We start from the raw sequence: 25,046 nt of genomic DNA on the forward strand, positions 1-25,046 counted from the left end.
CCCCCAAGCCATGATCACCTCTAGGAAGGTGAATAATGAGAGGCCGTCCCTAACAAGGGTTTCGGGGTCAGATTCCAACGTATCCATCAACGGTTGAGTCAAAGGGTCCTCCTTGGAACTGTCATTGAGGTAGCGCTTTCTCCACACAAGTCTAAAGGTGCTCGGGGTTAAAACAAAGTCCGAAGTTCTCATGGGGGTGGTAAAGGAGTCCACGTTTCCTCTCAGTAGCCTTTCCACAATTTCTAAAACACGTGTCCTTGGTAAGAGATGGCCTCCTCTGCCCGGAGCTGGGACTTATGGGGTAATGGTGCTGCTCTCTGATTGGCAGAGGGCATTGGGAGGGGTTCTTAGAGGGGTCACACGACCCACTTCCGAACAGGTCACCCCACCCCAGAACTCACTCTGATTGGTCAAATCTCCTCTGAGGGCAGTCCTATCAGGGTGAACCCCATCCTGATTGGTAGAGGGAAGTAGGTGGAGTTCTTAGAGGGGTCACATGACCCACATCCAGATGGGTCACTCCACCCCGGAACTTGCCTTGATTGGTCAAATCTCCTCTCGGGGTGGTCCCCAGCGGCTGAAACCCTTCCTGATTGGTAGAGGATGGTCACATGACACACCTTGCTTCCGGTCATGTGGCATCTTGACCCTGGGAGTAATACCCCCCGGAGCGGGACTTTTGGTGACAGGTGGGTGGGGTTTAAGGGGTCAAGTGGCAGAGTTTAAGGGGTCAAAGGGTGCGGTTAGGGTTTGTTTCATGGTATACTACCTATACTACTCAGGTTTACTGTACCATACAGTTTTTGTCTTGTTCATTCCGATCAGGTAATGTTTTTCTGCTGAAGGAACATCTGCCTTTGTGTGTGTTAAGATTCTCCCTAGAAGTCTCAGCAACAGCTTTTGTGGGTTGCTTATTTATGCAAAGAGGAGATCTTGAACGAGATTCCATGGGTTCAATAGTTGTTTCTGCTTGGCACCGTTGAGTATCATCTACCTGCAATACAAAGAAAAAAATTCTCATGCTTTAGTGGTATGGGAGAACCTTGTTAATTACCAGCAGGAAGTGAAAGACCCATTCCAAGCGACTGAATAATATGAATTAGCAGACACACGCTAAAAGCAAGAATCTTCAATGTTTATAGTTATCACTCTGAAAATACAACAGCGCTATGCAGAATGCTTTACAGCAACTACCTACTCCTCACCATGTTCAAGTTTAGAATGGACATTATTATCCATGCTTTACAAATCACAAGTCACATAATTTAACAAGGTATAGGCAAAGCTAAGGAGTAGTACACAGGAGTTCCCTGTCTAGTCTCTTCTTACTCAATCACTAATCTGCAGAACTGTATTTTGAGATATGTAATTTAAGTTTAATTACTGATATTTCATAATGAATTTGTAAATGTCCTATAGTTTATTCTGTAAATATGATAGCACTTGAAAAAGTTGTTTAGTCCTGAAGCATTTACATTGGCCTGCCGAGGCTGTCCCTCCAAGGGGAGGGATAGCTCAGTGGTTTGAGCATTGGCCTGCTAAACCCAGGGTTGTGAGTTCAATCCTTGAGGAGGCCACTTAGGAATCTGGGGCAAAAATTAGTCCTGCTAGTGAAGGCAGGGGGCTGGACTCAATGACCTTTCAAGGTCCCTTCCAGTTCTAGGAGATTGGTATATCTCCAATTATTGCCTTACCTTATATCCTGTCCAGACGTATTATGAAATATTCAGGAGAATGTCATGTCATTCTAAATGTTTAACATAATCTTCACAATATGTTTGTTGTGATGGTCAACACTAGCTTTGTAAAACTGTTGAAAAATTTCACAATGTGTACACCTTTGGGGTTATCTCAAATTCCAGTCCCCACTGCTATCACAATCGTCCTTGTCTCTCCTGCACTCCCCACCAAATTCTGACATGATTTTAGCATCAGTTAGATAAAACTTCAGTAGTTATAAATGTGTGCTTCATGACAATTGAAATCCTGAATGCCAAAGCTTCTGATAGTCTAGGTAATTGGCCCCAATTCTCATTCCACTTACACTGATGTGGGTCCTGTGTGCGAGGTGAGCATCAGGGCTTATTCTTCTAGTGCCAATACTTATCAAAATAAAAGCTGTTAAAATTTTGATGTCAAGTGGAAAAAGGGAAGACAGTCCTTACACTTCTGTCATTGTAATAGTAGCTTGAGAAATATAAGGCTAAATCTAAAAATAAATTATTTTTACCACTGAAAGCAGAGAATGTGGAAGCATTCCTTATTAGACCCAAGAGTTGTGGGGATAGTGTGCCGCCTCTCTAATTGTTCCTTCACTCTAACAGTGTTTTTCTAGCAATGGGCAAAATCTCAGATTGCAGACATGCAGTGACCAGTGTCTGGTTGAGGCTATCACAATACGAGCATTAAGACAACGTTCAGTACCAGAACTTCTAACGAAGGCAATCAATTTTCCTTCCAGTGTCCTCAATAATAAAAAGCAAAGGATAAAAATCAGATCAAGTTTGCATAAGGACTGAGAAAAGACTTCAGGGTCTGGCCCTAAAAATGAAAACTCTGGGAACAGAATATCTCTTTAAACAATTTGTTGAAGTATGATTGTTTTTGTAGAGATTGTTATTTAAAGAATGATCTTGTGTGTTGTTTAAATTGGCTAAGTTCACAGCAATGCAACAGCAAAAACAGAATTGTTACCAGCATATATTACTGGCAAAGCTAATAGGACCATTTATTATTAAGGGTACCTGACTCCTCCCATTACAAGAAGATCCTGTTTTCTGCTGCTTCTAACTTTACAAACTTTAATTGCTTGGGCTGAAATTTTCAGGGGTGGGGGACAGAAGCAGAATTTCAGCCAAAATGGTTAAGCTATTCCCAAGATCTGGCAACTTTTCTTTGAAAAACTCCATGTGTTGGGGCGGGGACCTGTAATTTGGCAGGGAGTGGCCTTTGTGCAGAGAATGTGCTTTTTGCCATCCCCATGAAAACCTGCCCACATTTGGCCAAATTATAAGCCTTTGAAAAAAATCACAGTTCACAGATACTCAGAGAGAATTCTTAGATTTTTAGCAGCTAAAATCTCTGAAGATTTCATCCTCGCTGAGTATACTTGAATCTCGCACAGCTCTTAGTGCTAACCAAACTGTGCATGAGCTATTCCCCACAGAGTGACTGCACATGCGCCATTTCCCCACAGCTCCTGGATGTGAAAACACGGCACACTGTGCCATCCCCGCAGAGCAATTGATATGCTCCATTCCAGGCCTCTAAGGATCAAAGCCAGAGTTTCCCTGCAATGGTTCTTCCCAGCTGCTTTGGTCCAGGCACCAGAACTGAGAGCAGGAACTTTTCTCTTAATAAACTCCCAATGATCCCTCCAAGCTGCTGCACAAGCACGCTGGTGGAGGAAGATACTGGACTCAAATGCAGAGGGGACAAAAGACAAATGGAGGGGTGGGGGCGGGAGGGGCAGACTGGGACAAGGAGTATGCCAAGATTGGGACTGGAATGGGAGTGTGGGGAGGGGGCCAAGGACAGGGAGCTGGTAGGCAATGCTAGGACTGGAAAACTATGAGAGAAGGCCAGGGAAGGGGGAAAGGAATGTAGAGGAGACACTGAGAGAAGACACAGAGCTATGAGGAGGAGGAGGAGGAGGAGAAGAAGGGAGTTTGCAGGGGGAATTTGCAGGGGAGACTAAGAGACTTAGGCAGAGGAATTGACAGGCTAGTGAAGGGAGTGGGTGGTGTTCTGCTGGTGTTCTGGTGCCTGTTGGGGTTTGTTTTGCTGTAGGTGGTGGTGGTTTGCTTCGGTTTGTGCTTCCTGGACTTACAGGTTTTAGGTGGGAAGGCTATGACCGATACAGAGGCAGCAGTGAAAGACAGAATGAGGATGACTGGATATGGAAGCTGCTGCATGTACATGATCCTGGAGGGGGTACCTGAAAAGAGTTTTGTCTGCCTGACGTGCCGCCTGATAGAGCAGATGGAAGAAAAGATCCGAGGACTGGAGATGCAGGTGGAAACTCTGGTCGAGTTTAGAAGGGGGTTCGAGCGGATGATGGAGCAAAGACATGAGGAGGCTGAAGGGAAAAGCTCAGACTTGCAGATGGAAGCAGGACCAAAGAATTCTGAGGGGAGACTCCTGGGTGAGGAAAGTGGACGGTGGAAGCACGTGACTAAGAGAACCAGGCAGAGAAAAAGACGGGCCAGTGAAGGAGAAATAGAGCTCAGGAACAGGTTTGCAGAGTTGGAAAATGAAGAAGACACTTAATGAAATTGAGGCTCAGGTGATCTTCAGTGGGATTCTGCCTGTTCCTAGAGAAGGGCAACAAAGGTGTGAAAAGATTATGGCGATCAACAGATGGCTCAGGCAGTGGTGCTATAAAGAGGGCTTTGGGATGTACGGCCACTGGGAAGCATTCATGGACAGAAGACTGTTCTCTTGGAATGGACTTCACCTGAGTAAGGAGGGAAATAGACTTCTAGGATGGAGGCTGGCACAACTGATTAAGAGAGCTTTAAACTAGGAATTTGGGGAAAATGGTTGGGAGATGTCCAGGTAATCTCCAAAATTCCCATAAAAGGGTAATCTCCCTTCTTAGCATTGAGAGGGAAGAAAACAAAGTAAGAGAGGATACAGCCATGGGTCGGAGAATGGAAATAAGGAGGAAGGGTAGTGTAGATACCAGTCTAATAGGTGATACTGGGGGTAGAATGTCTGTGCCTAACCGGGTAAAGAATGTCAGTGAAGCCAAATGGCAAAAATTAAGCTGTCTGTACACTAATGCGAGGAGCCTAGGTAACAAAATGGAGGAAGTAGAGCTACTGGTGCAGGAAGTGAAACCGGATATTATAGGGATAACAGAAACATGGTGGAATAGTAGTCATGACTGGAGTACAGGTATAGAAGGCTATGTGCTGTTTAGGAAAGACAGAAATTAAGGCAAAGGTGGTGGAGTAGCATTGTATATCAATGATGAGGTTAACTGTAAAGAAATAAGAAGTCATGGAATGGATAAGACAGAGTCTATGTGGGCAAAAATCACAATGGGAAAGAAAGCTACTAGAATCTCCCCTCGCCGGGAGCTGATTTGGATATGGATAGAGACCTCTTTCATGTTTTTAATGAAGTAAACATTAATGGGAATTGTGTGATTATGGGAGACTTTAACTTCCCAGATATAGAGTGGAGGACAAGTGCTAGTAATAATAGTAGGGCTCAGATTTTTCTGGATGTGATAGCTGATGGATTCCTTTATCAAGTAGTTGAAGAGCCAACAAGAGGGGATGCCATTTTAGATTTGGTTTGGGTGAGTAGTGAGGACCTCATAGAAGAAATGATTGTAGGGGACAACCTTGGTTCGAGTGATCGTGAGCTAACTCAGTTCAAGCTAGATGGAAGGATAAACAAAAATAGATCTGGGACTAGGGTTTTTTATTTCAAAAGGGCTAACTTTAAAGAATGAAGGAAATTAGTTAGGGAAGTGGATTGGACTGAAGAACTTGTGGATCTAAAGGTGGAGGAGGCCTGGAATTACTTCAAGTCAAAGTTGCAGAAACTGTCAGAAGCCTGCATCCCAAGAAAGGGGAAAAAATTCATAGGCAGGAGTTGATGACCAAGCTGGATGAGCAAGCATCTCAGAGAGATGATTAAGAAAAAGCAGAAAGCCTACAAGGAGTGGAAGACGGGAGTGATCAGCAAGGAAAGCTACCTTATTGAGGTCAGAACATGTAGGAATAACGTTAGAAAGGCAAAGGCCAAAAGCCATGTAGAGTTGGACCTTGCAAAGGGAATTAAAACCAATAGTAAAAGGTTCAATAGCCATATAAATAAGAAGAAAACAAAGACAGAAGAAGTGGGACCGCTAAACACTGAGGATGGAGTGGAGGTTAAGGATAATCTAGGCATGGCCCAATATCTAAACAAATACTTTGCCTCAGTCTTTAATGAGGCTAATGAGGAGCTTAGGGATAATGGTAGGATGACAAATGGGAATGAGGATATGGAGGTAGATATTACCACATCCGAGGTAGAAGCCAAACTCAAACACCTTAATGGGACTAAATTGGAGGGCCCAGATAATCTTCACCCAAGAATATTAAAGGAACTGGCACATGAAATTGCAAGCCCATTAGCAAGAATTTTTAATGAATCAGTAAACTCAGGGGTTCTACTGGACAACTGGGGAACTGCTAACATAGTTCCTATTTTTAAGAAAGGGAAAAAACGTGATCCAAGTAACTATAGGCCTGTTAGTTTGACATCTGTAGTATGCAAGGTCTTGGAAAAATTTTTGAAGGAGAAAGTAGTTAAGGACATTGAGGTCAGTGGTAATTGGGACAAAATACGACATGGTTTTACAAAAGGTAGATCGTGCCAAACCAACCTGATCTCCTTCTTTGAGAAGGTAACAGATTTTTTAGACAAAGGAAACGCAGTGGATCTAATTTACCTCGATTTCAGTAAGGCACTTGATACGGTTCCACAGGGGAAATTATTAGTTAAATTGGAAAAGATGGGGATCAAGATGAAAATTGAAAGGTGGATAAGGAACTGGTTAAAGGGGAGACTACAACAGGTCATACTGAAAGGTGAACTGTCTGGCTGGACGGAGGTTACTAGTGGAGTTCCTCAGGGATCGGTTTTGGGACCAATCTTATTTAATCTTTTTATTACTGACCTTGGCACAAAAAGTGGGAATGTGCTAATAAAGCTGGGAGGTATTGCTAACACAGAGAAGGACCGGGATATCACACAGGAAGATCTGGATGACCCTGTAAACTGGAGTAATAGTAACAGGATGAAATTTAACAGTGAAAAGAGCAAGGTCATGCATTTAGGGATTAAGAACAAGAATTTTGGTTATAAATCGGGGACGCATCATTTGGAAGTAACAGAGGAGGAGAAGGACCTTGGAGTATTGGTTGATCACAAGATGACTATGAGCCGCCAATGTGATATGGCCATGAAAAAAGCTAATGCGGTTTTAGGATGCATCAGGCGAGATATTTCCAGTAAAGATAAGGAGGATTAGTACCGTTATACAAGGCACTGGTGAGATCTCATTTGGAATATTTTGTGCAGTTCTGGTCTCCCATGTTTAAGAAGGATGAATTCAAACTAGAACAGGTACAGAGAAGGGCTACTAGGATGATCCAAGAAATGGAAAACCTGTCTTATGTAAGGAGACTCAAAGAGCTTGGCTTGTTTAGCCTAATCAAAAGAAGGCTGAGGGGAGATCTGATTGCTCTTTATAAATATATCAGAAGGATAAATATCAGGGAGGGAGAGGAATTATTTAAGCTTAGTACCAATGTGGACACAAGAACAAATAGATATAAACTGGACACTAGGACGTTTAGAGTTGAAATTAGACGAAGGTTTCTAACCATTAGAGGAGTGAAATTCTGGAACAGTCTTCCAAGGGGACTAGCGGGGGCAAAAGACATATCTGGCTTCAAGACTAAGCTTGATAAGTTTATGGAGGGAACGGTATGATGGGATAGCCTAATTTTGGCAATTAATTTGGCAATTGACCTTTGATTATTAGCAGGTAAATATGCCCAGTGGTCTGTGATGTGATTTTAGATGGGGTGGGATCTGAGTTACTACAGAGAATTCTTTCCTGGGTGCTGGCTGGTGAGTCTTGCCCACATGCTCAGGGTTTAACTGATCGCCATATTTGGGGTCGGGAAGGATTTTTCCTCCAGGGCAGATTGGCAGAGGCCCTGGAGGTTTTTCACCTTCCTCTGCAGCATGGGGCACGGGTCACTTGCTGGAGGATTCTCTCACCTGGAGGTCTTTAAACCACGATATGAGGACTTCAGTAACTCAGACACAGGTTAGGGGTTTGTTACAGGAGTGGGTGGGTGAGGTTCTGTGGCCTGCGTTGTGCAGGAGGTCAGACTAGATGATCATAATGGCCCCTTCTGACCTTAAAGTCTATGAGTCTAAGAGAACTGGGGCTGGCTGAGCAGGGAGATTGGGCCAAGGAGCCTTAATTCCAGCATATACGAATATTTGAGTGCTTTTGCGTGTAATCCATATATGCACGTGCACACCCCCCCAGGCATCCAGGCCTTTCAAGAAATAATCAAATATTTGGGATGAGCATTAAAGTGGGAAGATTGACCTCATTCCCATTTACCAAGTTAATGAGCACCTGGCATGAGATCACAGATTTGATCATACCAACAATTTTAAGTTTACCATTATGCCCAGATCTTTGTTATGTGCCAAGCTTTATTCATTTTATTTACATTGATGACCTTGTCTTCACTATATTCATGGCAGATATAAAGGAGGTATGAATAACACGGCATATCTTCAAACTCACTTGGAGAGATAAATACATTATGTGGATTTCCCATGCCCTGCACATTCAGATACATTTTGACGATCAGTTACCTTTGGTGATTTGCTGCCACCAGCTGTCGGTTTAGAGATCTTGGCAAAATTATCTGACCTGCCTTTCTGTAAACGTTGGCCATATGGTGACAAATTTTGGCTTTGAGCAGCAAGACGGGGACTGGTCTTTAGGTTTAGCGCTGTTCTGCGCAAAACACAGGGGTTGGTTTTCCCAGTAGGAATATCAGCAAAGCCTGAAAAATAAACAACAGCCATGAACCACAGTTGATTAAATTACTTTATTGTTCCAATCAATCTGATCTTGCTCAATTCAAGATGGAGATGACAACGGGTAATAATTTAAGAAAGTAAAATGGCATTTACTCACTGAATAACATAGAATGGGGGAATGATTAGGACTATCTTGCGTTCCTAGAATTTTATAGGTGAACTCAGGCAAGGGTGTGGATCTGTGCAACAGCAACTCTACTAAAATGGCAAAAAGAGTTTTCCCCAAGCAAATGTTCTCTTTTTCCTTTAAAGGGACACCATTAACTGGAAAATCATTTCCATCTGAAAACGATGTCTCTTCTATTGTTCTACATAGAGCCGGCCAGAGGGAGACAATTCTGTTTTGCGACCCCTTTCGAGGTTTCAGAATTTGTTTTTATTCTAGATTGGAATGAAAACATAAGCCTTTCAAATGCTTTCATAAAATGAAATTGAATCAAAAAACATCAGGCTTTCAATTTGGGGGCCTTCCTCCCTGCTCAGCAAAAACTTTGTCCGAATCAATACATCTCCGTAATACATTTCGGCTTTGACAATGCAGCACATTTCAATGAAAAAACATTTAGCTAAAAATGTTTAAGCAAAAATTTCCCCCCTTCCTATCAACCAGAAGAAAAAGGTGTTTTATATTGGGAATGGCTGGGCCTAGAATCCCTCTCTTGCAACCTATACGAGGGCTGAATTTGGCCAATGATGTCCAAGTTTTTACAATGCTTCCAAGTCACACCTATGACAACACGATTATTTAGATAAGCGCGCGCACACGCTCTCCCCAGTGTGGACCGTTCTCCTCTAAAGAAGTAACAATGACCTTTTCTGACCAGCTCCGGGAGTCCGTCTGGCTCATACTCTTGCTCGTTGTCCTGGGTCAGTGAATGTGCCACCTCATCAGCACCTGACCAAAGGAAAGAGTCATTACCTGTACAAATAACTTTAAGGAGACTCTGGAAAGATGCGTTTAGAATGCAATGATCTCAATCATTCATTTGTTAATGAAGTACATAAGATGTGTGTTTGTGCAACCACAGTCAACTATACCAGAGCTTCAGAAGCTATACTGATTTATGAGGATCTGGCCCCTCATCTGAATCAAATGTAATAATGGATGTTTTGAAAACATGTGTTCTAAATAAATGCATTAAGGTGAGAAACAGGATCATGATTAAGGCTATGTTTTAGTCATGGGTATTTTTAGTAAAAGTCACGGACAGGTCACGGGCAATAAACAAAAAGTCAGGGCCCCGTGACCCCTCCATGACTTTTACTGAAAATACCTGGGATTAATCTTACCGCCTGGGAGAGGGGACGCTCCTGAAGACTGCTGGGGAGTGGAGAGAGAGAGCAGGGCAATGCTGGTGCAGGGGGGGAAGGGGTGGCTCAGGCCCCACCACCACTAGTCCCAGACTGCTGCTCCAGGGACCGTGCCTGGGGCTGACTGAGCAACGGGCTTCCCCAGCTGCTGGGATCCTGGGATCAGCTGCACCAGCACTGCAAAATTCACAGAGGTCACAGAAACCGTGACTTCCATGAATGATTTGCAGCCTTACAATCATTCTAGTAGAGCATTTCCTTCTTCAACTACCCCAGACTTGGCTTGTGCTCCTTTAATAGAGCATTATGGTCCGCAATTTGTTTCGGCAACATTGCTTTTTCCTTCCCCAGCTGCTTACAGGATTGCATCCATGTCTTCAGTTTACTGTGAGCGAATCCATTTTGCTTCTTCAGTTGATCTAAAGCCTTCAGATTGTCTAGCTATAAAATAAAAAAAAAATTTTAGTTGCTAATAGGAAAATTCATTCTTCTGTCTAAGCATTATACTCTCACTAATGGCATCTCACCTGCCATTAAAAGTTCAGTGCAACTAAAAATCCAAACAAAAGTTATAATATGAATTTGTACAGTAGAGTTCACTTAGTAATATACAATTGAATTATAGCAGCTTCTAATTCCAACAGAGAAACATTAAATCATGTTTATTGGAAAGCTACGTGTGTGTAGATTTCCTTGATAGAGAAATCATAATCTAAATATAATATTCAAAATAACCAAATGACAGAACCCAGCCGAATAGCATGTGGTCCAGGCATGTTTGTCCACCCTATGTGCATTGGGGTGCCAAAATAAATGGATGGTAGATATCTGGCAGCCTTATAAAACGCACTTCAGGATAATGTAAATATCAAACACAGTGCTCCATCAGCTGGGCATGGAGTGAGTACTGTAACTCAAGCCTGCTTGCCACAACACCGGCTCCACACTGTGCTACATGAGTGCTTTTTGATGTGTATTTCTGAAGCGAGAGCATAGAACTACAGTCCTCATTCACCACAAATGGAGGTAGAAAAAGATTGTAGGCTAGAAAACGCAGAGGGAATTGATAAGAAAAAATTCACCTAGATGGACAGGTTTAAAAACGTTTCCCCTTCTGCTCGGCAGTAAACACCAACCTCTTCTGGGCACACACTGTCTAAAGTGCTCTTCAATCCTTCAATGCTGAGCAAGCCTATGGAGAGGGGGAGGAGAGTCCAAACTCCTTTCCTTGGTAAAGCCTGGGTCCTTGACCTGATAAACGGACAGGGACAATTCCCACTCCATTGTGACCTAAAATTTGGGACCCCTTCTCTGCTTGAAAGAGGGTCCCAGACTGAAAAGCAGAGATGAACAAATTACATTACCCTGCCACCTGAGAATGGGCTTCACAGAAGTAACACATCTCTCTGCACACCCAGATATACTCGGGTGGGAGAGAAGGGAGGCAGTGAGTCTGATACAGAGCACTCCAGGAGACCCGTATATAGGAGAAAACCACAGCAAACACATCCTAAGGGTACGTCCAGACTACCCGCCCTATCGGCGGGTAGCGATCGATTTATCGGGAATTGATATATCGCGGCTCATCTGTCTTGTTGGAGAGACTCTAGTTAACCTTTATATGGATTCAGAGCTTATCCAAAGCTCATGGCCATGGCTCAAATATGCATTAAGTGTGATCTAGGTATTAAGGGGAACATTAACATTCCGTGCTGCTTGGTGGGTATTAAAAAAGCTGTTTTCTTTGCTCAAAAAAGGGGTGTGAGATGCGGGACAGGTTTAAATTGCAAGCTCTGAGTCTGTACCTATTAGAAAACGCAGCTCTGATGGCCTCATAGAGTGGAGTTTGTCACTGTAGTGGTGTTGGTAACATTAAAACAGGGTTAAGCCCAGTAAGAAAAAAAAAAGTCTGGGTGTGCAGCACTGGCTAGTAGTCCTCAGGAGCTTGTGAATTACTGTCTTAAGACCCTCTATATATTCTACTGTTAACTTGAATTAGAAGCCTGGCACGATGATATTTGAAAGTAAAGAATCTATTTAACTCTGGAAAAAAAAATAGGTAGAAATGTGTATCTCACATTTTCATCTCTTCCGCATAATTCTGGGTCTCCTTCAGAAACTGTTAAGCTGTTTTCAGTTCTTCTTGCAGCTGATGGATTTCTAACACGGCTGCTACTCTGAAACTTAAATATTAGTCATGAATAGATCTTCAAACACAATAAAGAGGACAGTTAAATTTTACATCAAATAAAAACTCAGCATCACCACATCCATTTGAATAGTTCAGATATTAAAAATCCTACTTTGTCGAGTTCTGCTCATAGAGCGTCGTTGGCTTGCTGCAAGTCCTGGTTCATCTGGTCGCACGGCAGATCCCCTGTCAGTAAGTCATGTAGCTGACCAAACACTTCCTAGAAATGTAGAAGATTGGGGGTGGGGTAGGAGAGAGAAACACACTCCTGTTACATGTTTCTTGTCAAGTTACTATAACTATTAACACTGGAAAGCGCGGGGGAGGGACTGTAAATCACCTCTGTAAAAAGTTACTAATTACACTAATTACACTCTCTGACAGAAGCAAAAAGAGTTTAAAACCCATTTTTAAGTAAAGCATAAATTCTGTTATGGACACTAATGGCCATGACTCACTTTGGCCAATCAGAGTAGCCTACTTCATCTGCTACACCAATACAGGTGGATCAAAAAAATACTAGCAAATAATGGAATGAAGCTTATATATCGATTCAAAAGTAGATCTCCATAACAACATTGAGCATTACAACTAAGCAACCAGACTAAGCCCCAATAATCATGATCCTTTGGAGTGGGGGGAATTCCCTTCTTTGCTATGATAACATGTTTAGTTTATTGCTGTCAAAATGTTTTTCATGAGGAAAATGCCTTAGTTATTTTCAATTTGACTTCACACACGACTGGGCAGCAACAGAAGTTTGTAGAGGGGCACTGACTCCTCCCGCCTCAGGTCTGGGGGAGCAGAACTTCACTAATGGACACCTCCTAAGACCCTTAGGTATCTAGCCCATCTCCTGCAATCTTTAGGAGATGCAAAGTCGATATCCATCTGGGTATAATTCGTTTTTGAAGCTTCTTCCCAGCCCCACTGTCCTTATGGTTGGGGCTCTACATGAATTTGAGAGGGGATTTATATGGGGGAATAGGGCTCTGAGGGCACGGGACTTTTAGTAGGGGGTGTTGGGTTGGTAAGGAAAAGAGAGGGCTCAGTGGGGGAGCAGAAAGCGGAGGAAGATAGGGAGGGAAAGCACTAGTGGTGTCTCCTGGCAACAAAGCTCTCTGCCAAACTTCTCTCGGCAGCAGCTGCAGGACTCCCCTCTAACAAATCATAGCAGGTTTGTCAGCTGGAGAAGGTAGTGAAGTGCTAGTGCTTCCCCTCTGCTTTCTCCTAAGCACCCTCCTATCCTCCAGCAAGACACCTGCTCCATCCCATGTCCTCAAGCACCCCCACAGCCTGTTCCCACTCTCATTGCCAGCCAGAGACCCATCCTATGAAGTCCCCACCCTCTTGGATCCCAGTGATCCATTTCCCCAAATCTTTATGTCTCCCCACCCCCTTATTATATTCAGCCTCTCTGCCCTCAGACCCTTTCCAAAGCCCCACTCCTACCCTGGGTTGGCCTGCCAGGAGCAGAAGAATGCAGGCGAGGAGGGTCAAACTCAGGAAGAAGTGAGCAAATTATTAGCAAAATGTTCAAACTTTTTTCTGATTTTATTTTTGTCATCGAACTATAAATTAGAGGTGAACAAATTGGTAGCCTGCCTGCCCAGCCTACCTTGAAGAAATACGGATTCACTTCCTCTTACCAAGTTACAACCACCAGACTACTATTATCACCAGCTAGGGAACATGGCTTTAGTCAACTTAATTCGTGGTAGGCCAGTAAATTGTTTCACTAACAAATACAGATCCATTCAAGGAACTGAGAGGGCGTGGGATCAGCAGGGCCCCATGTACCGGCGCATAAGCACAGGGCTCCAGAGGTTGCCAAAGCCGGCCCTAGGGGTACCATTACAGGGAAAAAATTCTGACAGCGTGCACGTGGGCGCGCACACATCAAATATGGAATCGTCAGCGTTTTTTCTTCTACATGGACAAATACTCAATGAACAATTTGTTCACTCTGGTAATAGCAGTCTGGAGGCAACTTTAAACTTGTGAAAAAATGGGTCTCGTCTTACCTTTTCCTTTTCTTTTCTTTTCTGTTCTAAGGACCGACGATTATTTTCGACAAATTGTCTCTGATGACTCAGTAGGTCGTCCATTTTTTGCTCCAACATTTCACGCTATACAAAGTTTAATCATAAATCACAGTGATGCAAGGGTAATATTTATTATTTGTACTACAATAGCAATCCCACCCCCGCAATCAGGATTGAAATCCCACTTTAGTAGGCACTGTTTAAAAAAAAATAACAAAAAAACCCGACATACATACGAGGAAGTCATGGTCTCTGCCCCAAAACTGCTTACAGTGTTCCATGACTTAGTGAACACTCACACAGGTATCCCATACCAAACTGAGAACAGATTACACTTGGCTAGAAGACAAGTGTGTGCTAAAGTTTTAATAAGTGTTTAGGCACAGGAGATAAATTCAATGCAACTTTAAATTTACAGAGAATCGGCACATTGATTGATCAGAAAAAAATTACTGAACTATTTTGAACATATTTACTAATATAATCTGCAATTCAATCGGATTTCAAACTCATGTAAAGAAGCTAGACTATAATAAGAAAAGCTCTCAACAGTCACATCTAGAGGTTATGGTGACAGAGCTATGCCAGTAACTCAGGTAATTTACAAGTAGCATCATTGTGACATCAGAAGCAGCAATCAATCAATCTTTCCTCTGCACTTTGCTATCAGTCAGTGAAGTGGAGAGGGCCTATTCACAGGTCAAAAGGTCTCATTGTTAAATTACTTGAACATCTGTATACAAACATGGTAATAACCCTGGATTGACTCATTGTCCCTGGCCTCAACCTACTCCCAGCCAAGACCTTCTCTCAATGGGATCCTCACAGAGGTAGCAAAGAACCGCCATTACCGTACCTCTGCAGAGGCAAATTCTTAACCCCCATTCATATGATGGTATAATCTTCAGCATCCTGTATATAGGATGTAGGAAGCAGCAGAATTTTCTAACAAGCAGCAGCATTTTCTAACATTCTTAAGTAGGCAGCAGAATCTGCATGCATAGATAAAATCCCTGACAGCAAAGGGTAGGTGACAACCATCACACCTCCAGAAGACGTATGTGGTGGTGCCTTTCCCCACGGCAACATAACTTCTTTAATCTAAGTGTGTATGGAGGGGCAGAAAGGGGATGGGAAAAGAGTTAAGCTAAAGAGAAATATGAAGAATCGTGGAATCCATGACTTGCATGAGCTACAATGTTCTACCCAATGCACACGGAAATTGTGGAGCTGCAACAATTGGCAGAGGCCAAAACATTCAGCTGGACTAACTTCCCCATGTTAAATAGGGTGAAAAGCCAATGATTTTCAAAGAAGGAGACAGTGGTGCTGTTAAAACGTCTTTTTATGACACTTTCAAATGGCTTTAGGATATATAAAATATCTGTGTTTCTTAGATATTTGTTATCGTTATTCACTCTACTGCAATAACAATACTGCATTGCTGGCTGCCTCATTAGAGAGTTGGCCTGCTATTTGTTCAGTCTATCAGAGCAACTTATTCATAAAGGAAAAGTTTTCAAGGTGCAGATCTTCCCCACAGCACACACCCACCTAACTGGTATTAAAAAAAAATAATAAAAAAATGAAAAGGTAGGGGAAAAAAGGAACCAATCACTAATCCCAAAAGTCATAGAGCAGCAGATGATCCACTAGTTTCCATGGTTCTCCTGCTACGTTGTCCAGTATATCAATGCAGTGGCTGACCCACTAAACCAAACAACCACTTCATGCAGTGGCAAGGAAGCTCCTGCAGAGAAAGGAAGTGCTGTGCAGGCTGCTGAAATCTTGCCCACCCTATCCCATATAGCAAAGTGTAGGCCTCTTCATGGATATGGAAAGATGGGGCCAAATAAGGATTTGCCTCTTAATGAAAGGCTGGGTTTGACTGGCTTTATTTCTTTACTCTTATCAGTGTACACCTGTTTGGCATCTGTTTTAGCTAGCAAAAAAAAATCCATTTTATATGATTAACACACGTTTGCTCCACTAATGCAAATTATTTCAACGTTTCAATTATATCAGTACTATAGCCACAGAAATTTCTTGGCTTCCTTGCACTGAATACAAGAGGGCCTTTTCCCCCTTGATTCTTCTGCAGCAAACCGGAGAGGTCTTGGAAGGACCCAAGATCTTGCATTCTGAGCACTTTAAAACTCTTCAGTAAGGTGTGTGAATTCTTTCCTGTCATGGAAGGGATCCAGAGGTACCACCAGAATTTAGAGGGTCCAAAGGATAGAGAAAAAATCTGTCCTGGATCATGCAGGTCTGTGACTCTAAGTGGACAGCACTGTTCTGTTTCCTTGTTTATGTACCAGCCTCACAGACTGCAATACAGTTCTACTAATAGGCTTTATTAACTTCTGCCTGTGCTGGTGCTGCATAAGCAAAAGTATGAGATGTTTTAGCTCACGTAAAGCTATTTAAATCTTTTAAGGGCATAGGGAAATGGTGGACTTAAATATACAGTAGAACCTCAGAGTTACCAACTCGGGAATGGACGTTGTTCGTAACTCTGAACAAAACATGATGGTTGTTCTTTCAAAAGTTTACAACTGAACATTGTCTTAACATAGCTTTCAAACTTAACTATGCAGAAGAAAAAATGTTGCTTTCCCTTCATTTTTTAGTAATTTAACACAGTACAGTACTGTATTTGCCTTTTTTTGCGGGGGCTGGGGTGGGGTGGGGTAGAAGGGATGTGTCTCTGCTGCTGCCTAATTATGTTCTTCCGGTTCCAAATGAGATTTGTGTGGTTGACTGATCAGTTTGTAACTCTGGTGTTTGTAACTCTGAAGCTCTACTGTAAATTTTGGAGCCACCATTAGCAAGCACATACATAGTTAAGCTTTGTTGGAGAACTATGTAATGAATTGTGTTAGTGAAATATGTACTAAGTAATGTTAGAGAAATTATTATATACAATTCTGGAAGAAAATAGGAATGTTTGCTTTTCATATGTAGTTCTGCTGCTTGAGATCATCAGATTTTGCTGAAACAGTCTGTAAATCAGAAAATTGGTTTTTGTGTCTCATTTATAAAGTTCTTGACCAAGCAGATAGCAGGGTATAGAAGAGAGCTGTTAGCTTTCAGTAAGTCAGGTACAATCCCTCAATCCCCCACCCGTCCATTCAACCAGCTAACAAGTTTTTTTTTTAAATCACAATATTAATAAAATTCACTGCTTGTTCTCTCACCTTATTCTTGGCTTTGATTATTTCAATGACAGAAGACCCCAAACTCTTCATATATTCCATAGTTACTAATATAATTTGCAATTCAATCGGATTTCAAACTCATGTAAAGAAGCTAGACTATAATAAGAAAAGCTCTCAACAGTCACATCTAGAGGTTATGGTGACAGAGCTATACCAGTAACTCAGGTGATTTACAAATAACATCATTGTGACATCAGAAGTACCAACCAATCAATCTTTCCTCTGCAATTTGCTCAGTAACTCAGGTGATTCATAAGTAGCATCATTGTGACATCAGAAGTGGCAACCAATCAATCTTTCCTCTGCACTTTGCTATCAGTCAGTGAAGTGGAGAGGGCCTATTCACAGGTCAAAAGTTCTCATTGTTAAATTACTTGAACATCTGTATACAAACATGGTAATAACCCTGGATTGACTCAATGTCCCTGGCCTCAACCTACTCCCAGCCAAGACCTTCTCTCAATGGGGTCCTCACAGAGATAGCAAAGAACAGACATTATTGTACCTCTCCAGAGGAAAATTCTTAACCCCCATTCACATGATGGTATAACCTTCAGCATCCTGTTTATAGGATGTAGAAAGCAGCAAAATTTTCTAACAAGCAGCAAAATTGTACAAGTCAGGTACAACCCCTCATCCCCCACCCGCCCATTCAACCAGCTAACAAGTAAAAACTCAAGGCCACAGAAACAGATGAGTACGAAGAATAAAAATTGCAGTTGTAATGTAAGTACAACTGCATGCAGCCAGGGAGCGTGACAGCAAGGAATAGCTGCGTTGGGAACTACACAGCTCTAAGTACGTTTTAGCAGGATAAGCAAAAAATGTATTAATCTGGGTTAGTTATTGTGATTTATGCAGGCGAATCTTTTAATTAGGGGGTTAGAGTAGAATATATATGGATAAAGACACGGATGAGGTAGCTTCCTCTACTGAGTCTGCGCAAAGTTACAGAACAGAGGATTAAAAAAAATTAGATGATTGACATAATAGTGGAGAAGAGACAGAGGAAAAATAGCCAAGCATAGCAGAGATTTGAAAAGAGTCACCCTGTCCCCAAGAAAGATAACTTGAGCACTTCCTTGTCTTGCCTTATCTTTTTTGCATGTTTATGTAATTCATACGTGATAGTAGCATTGTCTAAAAACATATATAATAAAGGCTAAAATAAATTGTTTAAGCCTAAATTGAAGTGGATTTGGTTTTCACCCAACAGGTTGACATTTGCATTTAAAGTGGAACTAAAAATCCCTGTTTCACAGTATAATAAATGAATCTACTTTCCAAGTTTAGCAGAGTTACACTTTAGATTACATTAATTTTTTGCATAAAATAGTTTCTTACTTTGCCAGATAAATGTTTTTTTTTTAAATCACAATATTAATAAAATTCACTGCTTGTTCTCTCACCTTATTCTTGGCTTTGATTATTTCAATGACAGAAGACCCCAAACTCTTCATATATTCCATAGTTACTAATATAATTTGCAATTCAATCGGATTTCAAACTCATGTAAAGAAGCTAGACTATAATAAGAAAAGCTCTCAACAGTCACATCTAGAGGTTATGGTGACAGAGCTATACCAGTAACTCAGGTGATTTACAAGTAGCATCATTGTGACATCAGAAGAACCAACCAATCAATCTTTCCTCTGCAATTTGCTCAGTAACTCAGGTGATTCATAAGTAGCATCATTGTGACATCAGAAGTGGCAACCAATCAATCTTTCCTCTGCACTTTGCTATCAGTCAGTGAAGTGGAGAGGGCCTATTCACAGGTCAAAAGGTCTCATTGTTAACTTACTTGAACATCTGTATACAAACATGGTAATAACCCTGGATTGACTCATTGTCCCTGGCCTCAACCTACTCCCAGCCAAGACCTTCTCTCAATGGGGTCCTTACAGAGGTAGCAAAGAACAGCCATTACCGTACCTCTGCAGAGGCAAATTCTTAACCCCCATTCATATGATGGTATAATCTTCAGCATCCTGTATATAGGATGTAGGAAGCAGCAGAATTTTCTAACAAGCAGCAGCATTTTCTAACATTCTTAAGTAGGCAGCAGAATCTGCATGCATAGATAAAATCCCTGACAGCAAAGGGTAGGTGACAACCATCACACCTCCAGAAGACGTATGTGGTGGTGCCTTTCCCCACGGCAACATAACTTCTTTAATCTAAGTGTGTATGGAGGGGCAGAAAGGGGATGGGAAAAGAGTTAAGCTAAAGAGAAATATGAAGAATCGTGGAATCCATGACTTGCATGAGTTACAATGTTCTACCCAATACACATGGAAATTGTGGAGCTGCAGCAATTGGCAGAGGCCAAAACATTCAGCTGGACTAACTTCCCCATGTTCTCAGGCATTCCTGCACCCCTCAGAGTTTCTCCACTAATCTCAACTCAGAGTGCCTGCAAAGTTCAGTAGCTCCACCCGAACCTCCAGTTCTCCTGGTACCCACAGAACCTGAGGGACCCCTATCATACTTCAAGTACTACAATGTTCCCTGTTTCTTAGCTCCCCCATTGTTCTCTGCATAACACCGGGGGCTCTCTGCCAGCTTTCTTTCTTTGCATGGGAAAGATTTCAAAATGTCTTAAAGAAATTATCAAGAAAATCCCCAGGCAGTAACCAAACAAAACAAATCATTAAACTCTGTGAGTAAAGTTGACAGTACATGTAAGTGTTGTTTTTTTAAAAATTCATAATGCTGCAGTTATCAAAAACAAACAAAATGAAGCATTAGAAACCAAGGTAATTCAGAGTTAAGATCAAAATAAAAGACAGCCTAACATTTGAAAAGTAGGCAAGGTCAGGGCCGGCTCCAGGCACCCAGTGTAGCAAGCAGGTGCCTGGGCAGCCAATGAAGAGAGGGGTGGCACGTGTGCAGTTCGCGGCAATTTCGGCGTGAGAGGCCGTCTCCTCTCGGCGAAGGACCTGCCGACGAATTGCTGCCGTAGAAGAAGCGGCGGTAGAGCTGCCACCAATTGCGAACGCGGCTTTTTTTTATTATTATTTTTTGCTGCTTGAGGCGGCAAAAATGCTAGAGCCAGCCTTGGTGCAGATGCAAGTCTGTGAGAATTGTCAGTAGGAACACAGCATGTGTCCAAAAGACACTTTGTCCGGATAAGCATAAGCATAAGTTGGGTCTGCATAAAAGCTTGGAGTTCTCCATCCTTCTCTTTGAGGAGATCTTAGTCTGGGATCATCTCTGGACTCTTCCGTGCCCTGTACCTTTTTCACAGAAAGCTTCTTGTCCGACATGCCCGATTTTGAAAGAGGATGTTGCTGACGAGGCCCAGGAAGCGAGGGACCCAGTACTAGCACTCTAAGGAGCAGAGAAGGCATTTACAGGATGGTTATCTGACCCAGGGCCTGAAGCTACTCTCATTGCTTTACCCATTAAGTACATCTGGAGCAGGGCTTCTCTAGATTTGCAGGTCCTGCAAGTGAAGGACTTGCAAATAGTACATTTTCCAGGAACATTCCCCCAGACAAAATACGTATTTTAAATGCCAAACATTCCAGGGAAAAATGCCCATGTTTGATGGGCAGTATGTAAATCCAGGAGACTTAAAAGAAGCCATCCTGACACCAGAAAGAAATAGCTATTCTGGTTAAAAAACCAAAATGCCAATGAGCAACAACTAGCTATCTCTATCTACACGCTTCACTGATTTAAAAAGAGCCAGGTATTTTGTTAGCACTGCTCACTGCCCATGTTCATCTCAAAGCCAGGAGGCATGAGAGGAACTGAGTGGTGGCTGGCCTGCTCCACCCTTTTATGCCCTCGGTGCAGGATATGAGGACGCTCAAGGTGCATGAGACTCTGAACATGGGTGAGTGGGGTGCATTGCACACCGTCAGCAAACTGTGGAAATGGATAACCGCTCAAAGGGAAAAAAGTTGCAAAGGGATAGCAGTGGTCTGTTCATTATACCAATAATACACTGGCTTTTACAAATTGTCCTGGAGCCAGTACAAAAAGCCCTTGATCAAAACACCAGTTCAGTATGGAGATCTTATCTCGCAAACTCTTATGTGAAGGACTTGAAAACGGCACATTTTCCAGGAAGAAAGATTAGAGGCTAGAGTCACTGAAGAGGCAGAGTTGAGGTTGTTTGAGAGCCTGAATTATACATTTCCAAGTTGATAAATGTTGGGTTGCAATTTACATTTAACTTAACTTTGAATTTCCCGTATTTTTAATACTTGTTATTTTTAATTACTACAAATGTATTGTAAGGCACTTTCATCCTTGACTCGAGTTTACCCAAGTATTGAGCCTGCGATAGTTTAGAATCCAAGCAACTTCCCCCTGAATTTATGGCAGTTTAGGCTGAAAATATTAAACTATATGACAGTGTCCCTTTAAGGTCACAATTGGCCACCAGGTGTCAATCTTGCTCTATGTAATATTATTGGTAGGGGCCTACGGTCCATTTTGGTCAATTTTACGGTCAGAGGCTTTTAAAAACCATAAATGTCATGATTTCAGCTATTTAAATCTGAAATGTCACAGTGTTGTAATTGTAGGGGTCCTGATCCAAAAAGGTATTATGTGTGGGGGGCTCACAAAGTTACTGTGGAGGGGTGGGGGGTTGCGGTGCTGCTACCCTTACCACTGTGCTGCTGGTGTTGATGGCGCCGCCTTCAAGCTGGGAGGCCGGAGAGTGGCAGCTGCTAGCTGGAAGCCCAGCTCTGAAGGCAGCACAGAAGTAAGGACCCTCAATTTGAGAAACACTGGTCTCCCCCATGACATCTGTATAGAATAGGATAAAAGTACACAAAAGACCAGATTTCATGGTCCGTTTGGACAGAAGCCGTGGCCCCGCGCCTGCTGGGGATAGAGAACTCCAGGGCTGTGGGCGCCGGTGCTCTCTGTCCCCGGTAGGCACGGGGCCGCGGCTTCTCTCCCCTGCTCAGGCACTAGGCACTAGGGGCAGTAGGCACTAGGCAGAGCACATCAATGCACCGCATTGGGGACCACTGACTTAAACTGACCAGCTTGAAACCCCGCTATACCGCGACCCCGCATTTATCGCCATGGAATTTTTTGGACCCCAAACATCGCGTTATAAAGGGGTTTCACTGTACTTACAGTATTAGTACTTTAAAGCAGCCTACACATTCTAATTAGACACTTGATAAGATGCAAATTAGAAAAAAACTATTTAAAAACTGCTTATCAGGTTAAATATGTAGCAATATAAAACATTTTAAAAATCTATTATCAAATTGGAAAAATTGAAAGGCCTTTAAAAGTCTGGTTGGCACAATTCATATTTATTTTTTGAACTTGGATAGCGGCTGTAGATCAGTTTCACTTTGTTTTTTACTAGCTTCATTTTCTGATTCTTATGCATTGGCACAACACTGCAGTGTTTAGGCCACAAATTTTGCAGAGGTTCTTTGTCAGGGGTTCTCAAACTGGGGGTTGCGACCCCTTAGGGGGTCGTGAGGCTATGATGTGGGGGAGTCTCAAGCTGTCAGCCTTCACCGCAAACCCTGCTTTGCCTCCAGCATTTATAATGGTGTTAAATATATTTTAAATGTTTTTAATTTATACGGGGGAGGGGGCTTGCTATGTGAAAGGGGTCACCAGTACCAAAGCTTGAGAATCACTGCTCTTTGTTTATAAGAACTACCTCCACTGGAATTTTCTAAAACGTTATTGAAACATTTCTATTTGGTCTTCAGTTTTGAAAAAGCTGCTTCTGAAGAAAAGCTATTAGAAACCTATATTTGGGGCCAAATTTAACCCAATAGTGTTCATTTAACTTATTCAATGCATGTCTCCCTTCTTGGAAGGGGCCTTTTGTAAATATCATATAGGGTCTTTTTTTTCACATCACTAAAACCACTTATCTAAAAATCAAAACTGCTTTTCTCATGATCCACGTGTGTGTGTTTGGGGAGGCTCAGAATCTATAGTTTCTTTTCCACAGACTTCAATGGAATTTTGCACATGAAGAACAGTAGTCATCAATTTCAGATTATTAGCATGTGAAATGAATGATCTGATCATTCTTTTATGAGGACCTATTCCACTGGTACTCTATCTGCAAACAAACAGATGGCAGCCAATGGCAGTTGAGAATTTTCCTTTTTTCGGTCACTGACCCTTCTCCCTGCCCCATCCCCTTCCTCCCCGCCCCAATACCCAACCCCCCCCAAACAAACAAACAAACAAACAAACAAACAAACAAACAAACAAACCCTTCAGGCTTCCAAAGCTGAAACTTCATCTTAGGTTTGCAATTAACTTTACAATGTGACCACGCACATAAACTAAGCCTTGAATGAAAACTCTTCCCACTTAAACAGTAAGCAAAGGGTGAGTGTTTGAATTGAGATAACGGTCCTGCAGAACAGCATTACCATTTAAAAAATGATCTTTTTCAAAGACCACTTGCCAACGATTTTGGCTTAATTGGATTAAAGCAGAAATCTAAGAAAGGAGACCCATCCATTCACTGAAAAAAAAATGGAGGATACAGACACTGTCCCAAACACTTCCAACAATGTCACAAAATTTACTGACAGAAAATCTGAAGACCAAAGACAGAATGGCAGAGCAGAAGACATGAAATGGCCTTAAGTCATCTGTCACCTTATCTGCTGAAGATAAGGTTCTTCCTATAGCGTTTATTGAATGTTACAAAGACTTCCAAGTGGGTATCCTGCACAGCTGCACTGACACTATGGCTACACTACAGCTTAAGTCGACATAAGGTTTGTTGGTCAGTCGTGTGAAATTAGTCACCCACCTGAGCGACATAACTTACACAGAGTTAAGCATCGGTGTGGACAGCACTGTGTCGGCAGGAGACAGCTGCCACCGCTTGCGGGGCCCGGAGGAATTAAGCCAACGGGAGACCTCTAGACCTCTATCCCATCAGCTTAGAGTGGCTACACTAGAGAGCTTGAGCTCAAAACACTTCTCAGTTGAAGAAGCTCCAGATGCTCATTCTACTATGGTTCTAGTTTAAGCAGGCAAGGATCTCCATGAAAAATGACTTCTTGATGGAACAGATTACTCTACAGAACCTGCCAAAGAATTAAATTCAAAAACACAATAAAACAAGTCAGTTTCTTAGCTCAGTTAATTTTTTCATACTGGAAAAACTTTATAAACTAAGAAAATAATTAATAAACATGTATATAGTGTTTTTTACCCAGAGATCTCCAAAAGTCTTACACGTTGAGTAGGTATTTTACCCCCATTTTATATATAAAACAGTCTTCAATGAAGTCCTTAAACACAGAGGGTTTTAATTATCTTAAAAAAATAAGATGTTCTTATTTACAAAATAGATTTAAAGTCATAACTACACTTGCAAGATACCTTGGTTCTGTGTTTTTAACTGCTTGATGACGGAAGAATTACCACAATTTTCAGGGAACTTGTTGTTGAAATCTGTCTTCTTTGATCTTAAGCCACTGTGACTAGGAATTGCCTCTTGTCCCCATAGAAAATGGGATGAAGTAAAACCTCTCTTTAAAGGGTTTCTTGACTGCTGGATGAAGGACAGCTGTGTGTCTTTTCTTTCCAGCAGCCAGGATAATGGGCTAGATGGACCATTGGCCCTACTGGATCAGACCATTCTGTTCTAAAAATACAAGAAAGCTGCTGTTG

At 42.1% G+C, this 25,046-nt stretch overlaps 2 protein-coding genes and 1 long non-coding RNA gene across 7 annotated transcripts in view; 1 reads left to right on the forward strand and 2 right to left on the reverse strand.

The window, feature by feature from the left end:
• The window catches only part of LOC120393540 (gastrula zinc finger protein XlCGF52.1-like), a 159,241-nt gene that overhangs the window by 50,714 nt on the left and 83,481 nt on the right, over positions 1 to 25,046 (forward strand). The gene's annotated exons all lie outside the window — the stretch shown is intronic.
• Positions 535 to 10,338, reverse strand: LOC120393541 (centromere protein F-like). Its single transcript, XM_039518164.1, has 4 exons — positions 10,308 to 10,338; positions 9,449 to 9,532; positions 8,407 to 8,600; positions 535 to 994 (listed from the first exon to the last, which is right to left on the reverse strand). The coding sequence occupies exons 1-4, from the start codon at positions 10,315 to 10,317 to the stop codon at positions 785 to 787; spliced, it is 498 nt and encodes a 165-aa protein (XP_039374098.1). The 5' UTR covers positions 10,318 to 10,338; the 3' UTR covers positions 535 to 784.
• On the reverse strand, positions 11,135 to 18,974 carry LOC120393543. Of its 4 annotated transcripts, none has more exons than XR_005592069.1 (4): positions 18,812 to 18,974; positions 14,164 to 14,268; positions 12,252 to 12,359; positions 11,135 to 12,155 (listed from the first exon to the last, which is right to left on the reverse strand). It is a non-coding gene; the product is annotated as an uncharacterized LOC120393543 (long non-coding RNA). The 4 variants fall into 4 exon arrangements; XR_005592070.1 differs by having other exon boundaries at positions 11,136 to 12,125; XR_005592067.1 differs by having other exon boundaries at positions 11,136 to 12,131.

Source organism: Mauremys reevesii, unplaced genomic scaffold (genome assembly GCF_016161935.1).
Source record: "Mauremys reevesii isolate NIE-2019 unplaced genomic scaffold, ASM1616193v1 Contig22, whole genome shotgun sequence".
NCBI classification, from domain to species: Eukaryota; Metazoa; Chordata; order Testudines; family Geoemydidae; genus Mauremys; species Mauremys reevesii.

Coding starts and splice junctions, on each gene's coding strand:
- LOC120393541 (XM_039518164.1), bottom strand. Junction 8,601..9,448: donor CCCGGAGCTGGTCAGAAAAG/GTCATTGTTACT, acceptor TTTATTTTTCAG/GCTTTGCTGATATTCCTACT. Junction 995..8,406: donor GTGGCAGCAAATCACCAAAG/GTAACTGATCGT, acceptor TTTGTATTGCAG/GTAGATGATACTCAACGGTG.